The 10,968-nt window shown below is 32.4% G+C and overlaps 1 protein-coding gene across 1 annotated transcript; it reads left to right on the forward strand.

Annotated features, from left to right (window-relative positions):
• The first annotated feature begins 900 nt into the window (after positions 1-900).
• On the forward strand, positions 901-5,757 carry LOC139904642 (inositol transporter 1). The gene is made up of 5 exons (XM_071886576.1): positions 901-1,160; positions 2,196-2,266; positions 2,378-2,713; positions 3,832-4,125; positions 4,776-5,757. The coding sequence occupies exons 1-5, from the start codon at positions 1,019-1,021 to the stop codon at positions 5,418-5,420; spliced, it is 1,488 nt and encodes a 495-aa protein (XP_071742677.1). The 5' UTR covers positions 901-1,018; the 3' UTR covers positions 5,421-5,757.
• The last annotated feature ends 5,211 nt before the right edge of the window (positions 5,758-10,968 follow it).

Here is a 10,968-nt window from a genome sequence, read left to right on the forward strand (position 1 = left end):
AATATCCTATTTTTATTTTATTAATTTTTAATAACAACATATAATACTTCAAATTATATTTCGAGTTATTATTTATATATACATACACATATCTATTTACAATTAATTGTTCGTGAATCGTCGAGAACATTCGAAGGTCAATTGAATATAATGAAACAGTTCAAAATTTTTGAGACTCAATATTACAGACTTTGCTTATCATGTCAGAATCATATAAAGATTGAGTTTAAATTTGGTTGGAAATTTCCGGGTCGTCACAAAGAAAGAGTTAACAATATTTGAAGTCAAAGTTTTAAAAAGAAAGATCACGAAAAATACATATTTTGAGATGAAAGAATTACTTATTTAGGAAAAAAAAAATAAAAGAGCTGATAATGGTAAATGATAAATATTTTTTCTTAAATAAGTTTTCAAAGTATAAGGATCACTTAGAGTATTTTTATCGGTTAGTCGTTGGATCCATGGTTGATCCGCCAACCACTCACACCAATATTAGCAAAATGTGGTTGGACCACCGTAGTTGGAATTTTCGTTGGATGAAAATTTGAATCACTGAACAATTGTAATTTTTTGTTGTACATAATGCTTTTAAACTTATATTCGTAAATAATTAATTAATTTAGTGGATGTATGGAAGTGTGTGATGGGTATGTCATATTGTTAGCAGTTAGTTTTTGGTTAGTGATCCGAAAAAAAGTGATATGATGCTGATGTGACAGTCAGGGTTAAGAATGATTAAGAATGGTCTTAAAAAACTCTGATTGTGACAAGAAGTTTAAATCAAAGTTCGCCACGTCTTTGACTGTTGAACCTCAAGAAATTGTTAGATTTTATAAATTGATCAACTACCATTACATTGGCTTCACATCATCTAATCCGATCCCATCCCATCCCATTCTAGAAATAAATCTAAATGTTTTGGTTGTGATCAGTACCCACAACTATTTTTATAAATTGCACACCAAGTGTTCGATTATTTGCCTGAGTGACTCTATAGTTTTAAAAAAAAAAGGAAAAGATGACGATAGAAACGGATCCAGGGAGTTCAGGGTACATAGATGCCGGAGTTGATAGGAAAATAACATATTTTAGTAATACTTATGTTTTGGGTTTAACTGTTATTGCTGGAATTGGTGGTCTCCTTTTCGGATATGATACTGGTAACCTATATCTTTTTTTTAATAGCTTTTTTTCCTTCTAATGTTCTATAGCTGTATATATGGATGATGACCCTGTAGCTTTGGGTTTGATTTACTTTGGTAATTTATAATTTGCTTTTTAAAGAAAATTTATTGATTATAGATGTTAAACATATATTTGGTCATAGTTGTAAAAGTCCCCCTAAAGGTAAAGCCAAATAGTCCCCTGCCTAGTTGGGAGTTCGAAATAATCCAACTAGTCTTGGACTAGTCCAACTTTGTCGGTTAAAGTTATCAAAAGTCTAATTTAGTCTGTTAAAGTCGGAATTGTTAGTTTAAAGTCGGATTCATTCAGTCAAAATCGGCTCAAAGAAAGTCAAATGCAGTCAAAGTTGGTCAACGTCACTTGACCGATTAGTCCCTACAAGGCCCGACCCATTGACTTTTACAACCTTGTCTTTGGTTCTTATCCGTACCTAATTAGAATCTTATTGGTGTATATGAAGTTGGAACTTCTTGACAAGTTAATGTGTTGTTAAAGGCTTAATTTAATTTCTTGCCCTATGTCATATAGTGAAAACACGTAATCAAGTAACTAACAATTGTTAATTAGTTATTTTTATTTTACTATAGGTGGCAAAATAGGCAGGTTAGATTACTAGATAACAGGTTCATGTCTAAATAGTTAATCTTGTAGGACGGGTCAAAACACTTGGTCGGCCGGGTGTATTTTGGTCTACATTAAAGAAAAATAATTCGGAGTAAAATTATTTTATACTGTAATTAGTAAACTCCTGATGTCCAAATATTTTTTGAATAAACAACTTGGTTTAGTTTGAGCAACTTTTAAACTGCTTGACCCTTCCTTTTAGCTAGATTTCTAAATTTAGTGTCTTGACAAGTTTATCAATAAAACATGATCAAAATCACACGTTATCACAAAAAATGAATTAAAAGTGCTGTCTATAGGTAATATGTACATATCTACCTTGGAAATTTTCGCGTAAATTTCTACTTTGAACTCATGTTCTATTAAACATGAAATTATCTCTTTAGGAGTTATATCAGGAGCTCTTCTGTACATTCGTGATGAATTCGAGGCAGTTGATCAAAGTAGCTTTCTACAGGTACTAGTTTCATTTCATTATCATTAATTTATCAAGCAGTTACAAAGTCGACCCGATAATATAAATTAATAAATTTTATCAACTTTTAGTTCTAACATTATAAATGTATAGGAGACAATTGTTAGCATGGCTTTAGTTGGTGCAATGATTGGAGCTGCAACTGGCGGCTGGATAAACGATGCATATGGGCGTAAAAAAGCTACTCTTCTTGCAGATGTTATATTTGCATTGGGTTCGTTTGTTATGGCTGCTGCATGGAATCCTTATATAATTATATTAGGGCGCCTTTTTGTTGGTTTAGGGGTAGGTGTAGCATCGGTTACTGCTCCAATGTATATTGCAGAAGCGGCCCCATCAGAAATACGGGGCGGTCTTGTAAGCACCAACGTGCTCATGATAACGACCGGACAATTTCTTTCTTACCTCGTCAATCTTGCTTTCACCGAGGTCTGATTTCTTTTTTTTCTTTTTTTTTTTGTTCAAGTATCTTCTCCATAGTCAATCGATTATTCTTTACTTTATTTTAACTAGTTTGACTTAAACATAATAGACACCAAATAATTACAAAAGAAGATGCTATCTATATCCTTTGAAAAAAGTAATGTAGGTGAGTGTATGCGTTGAACCTTTGTTGACCCGTTTCCCCATTTAAACTGTTCTATTAGTTGGCTACATTGTTTGATTTGACTAATATGCCCATTTTAGTTACCAATGCAGCCCACACAACCCATTCATAAGTAAATGGTTTGAAATTGCCATGAATGAATGTATTAAATCTTAACTCTTAAACGCTCGCGATCGCACACACACAAAAGTAAATCAATTAAAAAAATTATCCCCATCTTTTGCATTGTACTCTTTTATTTTTAATGCATATGAGTTAATTTATAGCATGCATTAAGGTTTTGATTATGCAGTTGAAAGAAGGAAATTTCAAGGTTGCATGGAGCTCTCATCAAGGAGCATAACTTTTTTAATTCCTGCTTAATGTCATTGATAGAATCTATCATTACTAATCCTTTTTAGTTTAAAAGATTATGGAACATTTTATAGTATTTAGTTCATGTTAACCTTTTGTTGCTTTAACGAGTGGAGGACAATCTGCAGGAACACTATGTTCGTTCAATTGTCCCTAACCATACAACCATCTGATGTCACTATCGGCATACCCTATAATGGAGGTGGTTCTTTATGTAATTATCCATTCATTGTGTTCTGTTTTTATTTCATATGTCTGCATTTTAGGTCCTATTTTCTATATAATTACCGATTACCGATTACCGATTACCAATAAGATGATGATGACTTTGATAATTAATTGGTCATTCAGTTAATGGTAAAAAGTTACATACTGGTAATGAAATAGAATTAACATGCAATTGGATAGGGACTTCTTTTGATATTTGCCAAATCAACAGTTATTGGTAGAATTCTTATTATACCTTGTGAATTTGTAAAACATAAGAAAAACACCATCACTTAAAAAAGTTACAAATCTTTAATTTTCACAAATCACTTTCATATATGTTTCTTAAATCTTAGTTTTAACATATGTTGCTGAACAGGTTCGTGGAACATGGCGATGGATGCTTGGAGTAGCTGCTGTGCCAGCAGTTATCCAATTTTTCTTGATGTTGTTACTTCCTGAATCTCCACGTTGGCTTTACATGAAGAAGAGAAAAAATGATGCAATTGTTGTACTGTCAAAAATTTATGATCCGTATCGGTTAGAAGAGGAACTTGACCAGCTTTCATCGGCTTTAGACGAAGAACATCAGCGCAAGAATGCAATCAGTTACTGGGATGTTTTCAGAATTAAAGAAATCAGACTTGCGTTTCTTGCAGGAGCTGGTCTTCAGGTAACAAATTTACCCAAACAGTCTCATGTTATGGAATGGCAACATAGCTATGGGAGGTGGCAAGATGGGTGGGTATGATAATAATTGAAATGGCACACTGTCCGGGTAAGGTTGGGTTGACCCACCAATTATAGCTATTGCATTATTAATTATGATTACAAAAAACAGTATTGTTACTATTATACAGTTAAATCTGTGGATAAATAACCCTTAGGAGGTAATCTTGTTTATTATAACAACCCGTTGGAGATAACGTACATCCCAAATCAATCCATTAATAGAACAATGGATTGAAATTGCCACCCCGAAATGTGTCAAAACGTGTTACTTTATACTGCAGGTAGAATAAGGATGACCCACACATTATTTTTTATCTTTAAAATATGTTATTGTCCTAAACACAATTACCAAAATATATGGTTGTTAACCTTATTTTTACTTTTTCGATGAATTGACTTTGGAGGTTGTATTCATTAGAAACACACTCGAGTCAACTTTTGACCCATTTGACCTGCTTCATTTTCATGTAAACTCTATAAATCCTAGTTCGTTTTGTGATTTGAAATCAATCAATGCGAACCGTTTGTAAGTGGTTATGCTGAAATTGTCATCTCTAAGCAGTGCGTTGACTAAATTTTTTTGGTGTGCAGGCGTTTCAACAATTCACTGGCATCAACACAGTCATGTACTACAGTCCAACCATAGTTCAGATGGCCGGGTTTCGTTCAAACCAATTAGCCCTTCTACTATCCCTCATCGTTGCATTAATGAATGCCGGTGGCACGATTGTCGGAATCTACCTCATCGACCATTTCGGCCGTCGGAAACTAGCTCTCAGCAGCTTGACAGGTGTCATCCTCTCCTTAATTCTCCTCTCAGTTTCTTTTTACCTAGAATCAATTGGTACCGCCAGCATTGGTTGGCTAGCTATTCTCGGGTTAGCTCTTTATATTGCCTTTTTTGCCCCTGGAATGGGCCCCGTTCCATGGACAGTGAATTCGGAAATATATCCCGAATCATATAGAGGAATATGTGGTGGAATGTCAGCCACAGTCAATTGGGTATCAAACTTGATTGTCGCTCAAAGCTTTTTAACGATTGCTGAACTCGTTGGGACTTCGGTGACGTTTTTGATACTGGCTGCTATTGGTGTTGCTGCGTTTGTTTTTGTGGTTGCGTTTGTGCCGGAGACAAAAGGGTTGACTTTTGAAGAAGTTGAAAAAATATGGAAGGAGAGAGCTTGGGGAAGTAGTGCTCATTTGGATCCTCTCGTACAAAATGGAAGTGAGGCGTAAAGAAAAACGATTATTTTCGTGAAGTAGTATTTGTTTGGATGTGTTCGATTGGACTTTTCGTTGTCTATTATTGTTTTGTGGTTTTGATTTATGGGCATAAAATCTTGTCCTAACTAATGCTGGGTGTCATCTATGATCCATCCAAGATATATTGTTAAAAAGTTTGTTATTTGATAAAGTTGTAGGTGGTTACATGTGTTATTAGACCAACTTTTAGGTCAGTTATCAGAAGTTTCTATTTCTATTAATCTATTATTTCTCTTGTATGTGGTGGGAAATTAAAATATGGTTTTGATCAGTTGGGTCTTATGACATTTTGGATAAATAATTGAGGTAGATGGCGAAAATGAATACAAGATTCATATCAAGCATTTGCAATCTTGTGTTTTTAGGTAACTATGGGCGAGGGATCTTGTATAGTTTGAAGGAAATTTGTCATGTATTTGAACATTGAAAATTTTACCCGTTTACCCGTTTGTTATCTACTTCAGAGAGACACACAATAGACATATGAAACTGTATCGGAGAATGTAGATTATATTCATTTGATCAGGGAATAGGGAATGTTTTCTAATAACTAAAAGTATAGTCCAACCAATATGTTGGTCCATAAGCTTTTTTAAGAAACCAGAATGTCTTCATTACAATTTAAACTGAATATTCATGGCTTTGAACTTTGAAGCTTCCTCAAGTTTACTAAGGTGTTATTTGTTTTTCAGTCTGCAGAGGTTATCATATCGTATGTTTGCGCGTCCGTGGACATTTTTATGACAGACTGTTTGTTTTTCAGAACACTTAAGATAAAATAATGTTTTATTCTGTATGCTAATTCGTAGACTTAGAAATATGCTTTTACGATATGCTTTTATGTGCTACAAACAGAATTAAGTTATTTTGCAGGCATAAAAACAAGAAGTCTTAACTATTCAGCATACAAACTTTTAGGTCACATTTTTTTTATATACATGGTCCGCATATTTTCAGACTAAAACATCTTAAAAAACAAATAGCATAAGAGGGCTTGTCTTCAGAAATAGATTTTGCGTTATCAAAATATCATGTTGAAAAAGTATGTCTCAAATGTTTTTTCATAGTTACGTTTTCTCTCAAACAACATAGATAATTACTTTTTTTGTCCCACGTCTCTCTAACAACACGTAGATACTTTTTTTGTCGCACATATTACTGACTCTTTACATTTTGCTAACTCAATGACCAAATAATATCTTCAAATAGCAATTTGAAACACCAGTAAGTTTTTTCATATCTTGTAACAAGAAATAAATTTATGTTTTGTATCATAATGTGAAATTAAGATAGGATCATAGGACTATCATAATGTGAAATAAGAAATAAAAATCTACACAGAACATTATCTTAGCTTAAAGGTGGTGTTTAGCTCTTGGTTTATAAACAACGTTGGCCAATAACATTACCAATCATGATATTAGGTAGGTTCATGAGATGTTGACACATTACCTTAAATAGACCAGCATAAATAAAAGGAGATACATAAAGATTGTATAAAGCATAAAACAGAGTATGAATTGTATTTTATGGCCTTAACATGTCTTTGGTACATTTCTCAATTAAACATATTGTAGTTTAGCCAAATATATGACATCAAGAATATCATTTGGTTGGTAAAATGTGTTATGTTTCTTGTTTTTTTCTCCTTTCCTTACCCTGGAGGTGTATTTGATTAAAAGTTTAAAGAAGTGGTTCCACACCAAGTTGCAAATTTTGTAGCTACTTCTTCTTATATGCATTTTATTTCCTTGTTTGAAACAACAATTCATTAATTTTAGTATTTTGTTCAATTGTATTCAACGTAAACGACAAATGATTGAATATTTTTTTTTTTTTCTTTCAAATTATTCAATGTGGACGAGTAATACTTGTATCAAATTATATGGGTAATAGTCAATTTAAATATGAATGTTTATAAGTGTTTACTTATTTATGGGTTGAGTATAAAGTGCAGGGTTCAAATTGTCATTTCTAGATATTGAAGGACTGCTGTTGATAGCTTGGAATGAAGCAGAGGGACTGAGATCAATTTCTAGAAGACATGAAGGGCTAGAGTGAAAATATTATTTATTCAATTACATATTACATATATCAATATATCAGATTTATTTTCATTCATTCAGAAAATACATTCGATCGATCTTCATCTGCTTTCTCTGATATCTTTGTAACCCTAGTTCATCTTTTTCATTGATTCTCTGTCTTTGATAGATTGAGTTCATATTTTCATGAACTAGAGTGAGATTATTCTACTGTGAGTGATTGTAGTCGTTTGAGATTGTGATACGGATTTAGTAAAGCTTTGATCTCCCGTGATTGGAGAACTTACCTCATGTGATTGGAGGATTTATATGTGTTTGTTCATGGTATCAGATCTTAGGTTTTGATATTTGTTCATCGTGTTTTTAATTTCTTACATTAGAATTACGGTTTCTGAGATTTAATCAAGTTTCTTTGACCAAATCGTGTTTTTGACTGTGTTTTGGGTCCGATAAGGATCTGTGAAGGTATAATCTGGTTCATAACTATTATTGTAGGGTTTCTATTCTCGAAATCCGAAATTAATATAATTAGGGTTTCTTCAAACCCTAAACTATTCATCCGCTGATGCTACTATTCTGTATTTCTTTATCCTCTTTATTGCTTTAAACGCTCCCACTGTAAGACTTCTTTCATTACCCCTCTAAAATCTGAGTACACTTGTGAATTTCAAGTGAATTCTATCATCCTTGATCTGCCAACTTGATTGGTATGAAACCCTAGCTCTGACAGGTTCTTATACTTGATTCTTGCACCCTTCAGAGTAGTCTAGAAGAGATTCCTTCAAGACATTCTTACTCTATTTTGTTTAAGACTTATCTATAGTTAATATTATTAAATCTCTAAAATAATGATGTCATAAATAAATATTTTTTAAGCATAAAAATAATTCAAAATTAAAAAGAAAAATCTTAAAACATTTAGATGATGTCATTATTTTATTTAAATTTAATTAAAAATATAATACGAAATCTTTTATAAAATAATACGATATCTTTTATAAAAGGAAATATAAATCTTTAACAGAACACCGATTTTACAAACTTTAAAGCATATTGTACAACATTTATATAATAATTGTATTTTTTTTTTCTCAAATGCATTTATTATTGCTAATAATTATTATTAAAAATATAAATACTTAACTTTGAGCAAACTTTATTATTATTATTTATAGTAGTTATAATTATAATTATTATATTATTAATATTCAAATATGGATTCTCTTTACGAGATTGTAATAACCCGCCTTTTTTCGTTAATTTATTTTAACGCCCGTCTTTTTCTTTATATAATATCTTTCGTTATCTATATTCGTATCTTCTGTTAATTAGCGTTTTCAATAATTCCGTTATTCAAATCTCCCGTTTACTCTAGCGTATTTAAAATAATTCGTTTGGTTAATTCACGCACCTGCTTTTAAACTCAAGGGACTAACTTTGCCAATTGACCAAAAATGTAACTAGTGGTTGACTAGTCAACCACCACCCACCTCCCACCTCTCATTTCTCTCTTATCTCTTCTTTATTACTTCCACTTTTTCTCTCATTTCTTCAAACAAAGATGCATCATCCATTTCACACCTAGGAAGCTCACAACAAATCCGACGACATATTTGTGATCCTCTCTTCATCCTCTACGTTTTGATACTAATTTCACTACTTGGGGTAAGGTTTCTAAAAACTCTAGATTTCTCTAAATTCGTTTTATAGACGTGAAATGATGTTAGTTAGTGTCTATGGCTCACTAGGTTGTTGTATATGTAAATGGTTTGCTCGATTTTGTTGTTTTGAGTAACTAGAATGAACACTTGAAATGGGTTTGTTAAATCTTTGATTTTTGATGATAAAATATGTTTAGATGTTAATGATTGTGTATTCAATGAGTTAGTTACTTCGTATGCTTCGTTTTGGTATGTTGGATGACATGAAAATCTCACATTAACATGATTATTGATTTTATGATTTTTGGTTAGGGTTTGATAGAATTTAAAATGAACTTTTGATGTCTTGAATGCTATGAGATGTTAGTGGTAAGTGTTTAGTTGTATTGTATGCGTAATTACCTACGAAACGACATATCATATGTGTGCATTCAATTCCCGAATCATCAAATTGCAATTATGAACTTGAAACGTTAATAATGAACATTAAATGATCATTCGACCAGGATTTCGTTGTTGTAAATGTTGGATTTGATTGATGATATGTTCTTAGTTGTATTCCTTGTCAAAATACATTTCCAACGATATAAGATACGTGTTTTAAGTGTTTACGGTTCATAAATTGTGTTTGAAAGAGTTGTTGTAACGACACTACTTTTTCCGTTATCTTTTACCGTTAATTATTTAACGACCGTTATCTATTATTCGTGCCACATCATTTCTATGACCTATATTATTATTTTTGTAATAATATATTAAACATTGTGTGCTATGTGAATATTTGTATTCATATTTTAAGTTATACGTTTCTACGTGTCGCGGATTTCTATCCGGCGGATCTTTTCGATTTTCAAACCAACGGTCAAGCTTTTGGGATTTTTAAATCCAAATTATTTTAGATATGATATTTTGATGTCATATGATTATATATAGTGTTTATTTATTTTATTTGTCGCGTATATGTTATCTCTCCGAATATTTAATCGCGTAGCGGTGTTTTCGCATTTCGGGTTTCGTTCGGGCATTCGGGCCACAAGCAAATACTCTTAGCATCAATTTGGCCCACAAGTAGGGCCCACCGTACCTATTTCAGCCGAAAATTTGAAAGGGGAGGGGGTTAGGTTGTCCAATTTTCAAACTTGGGATTAAATTGATCAAAATCACCAAAATTCTTCTCATTTTAACCTAGCTTCATTTTTTTTTCTTTTCTCTCTTTCTCCTCCCATTTTGAACGTCCCATATCAGCCATATATCATCATCATCTTCTTTCAATCAAGTGCTTGGATCATCAAATCAATTGCATAAACGCGTTCCTCTCGATCTCCTCTACACATTCATATCATTTGATTCTTGATTAGGGTATAAACCCTAACCCTAGCTTTTCAATTTTTCTTTAATTTTCTGTATTTTGATGTTATTTTGATATTATGATGATTATATGTTATTGTATTGTTGATTGTATGCGTAGAAATGCTCGTTAATTCATGTTTTCGGTTTGATTAATTTGGGACAGCAGCTTGTTTGTTATTTTTTGTAAACATAACTGATATAAAAGTGAAATTAAAGTGTCTATATGTGTTCCTCTCATCAAGACATTAATTTTAGACTCCGGATTCATGTTATTTCGATTCCCGGAGCTTAAGTTATGATTAAAATGGTGTTTTGTTGGAATTAAAATGTGAAAACGAATTGTTCCAGGTTTGGTCCGACTTTGTGACCACTTTTAGAGTCTTTAGGGTGTACTAGTGTGTTAGGATTGATGATGGGATGAACTTTCATGTTCGGGTCATCGAAATCCGAGTCACGGATCACCCG

This window comes from Rutidosis leptorrhynchoides, chromosome 4 (assembly GCF_046630445.1).
Source record: "Rutidosis leptorrhynchoides isolate AG116_Rl617_1_P2 chromosome 4, CSIRO_AGI_Rlap_v1, whole genome shotgun sequence".
NCBI classification, from domain to species: domain Eukaryota; kingdom Viridiplantae; phylum Streptophyta; class Magnoliopsida; order Asterales; family Asteraceae; genus Rutidosis; species Rutidosis leptorrhynchoides.

What these genes read in the sequence shown, in the direction of transcription:
- LOC139904642 (XM_071886576.1), top strand. Translation starts at nt 1,019, where the DNA reads ATGACGATAGAAACGGATCCAGGGAGTTCAGGGTACATAGATGCCGGA. An exon ending in TCAATCTTGCTTTCACCGAG is followed by an intron (nt 2,714 to 3,831) that starts GTCTGATTTCTT and finishes GTTGCTGAACAG; the next exon opens with GTTCGTGGAACATGGCGATG. An exon ending in TTGCAGGAGCTGGTCTTCAG is followed by an intron (nt 4,126 to 4,775) that starts GTAACAAATTTA and finishes TTTGGTGTGCAG; the next exon opens with GCGTTTCAACAATTCACTGG.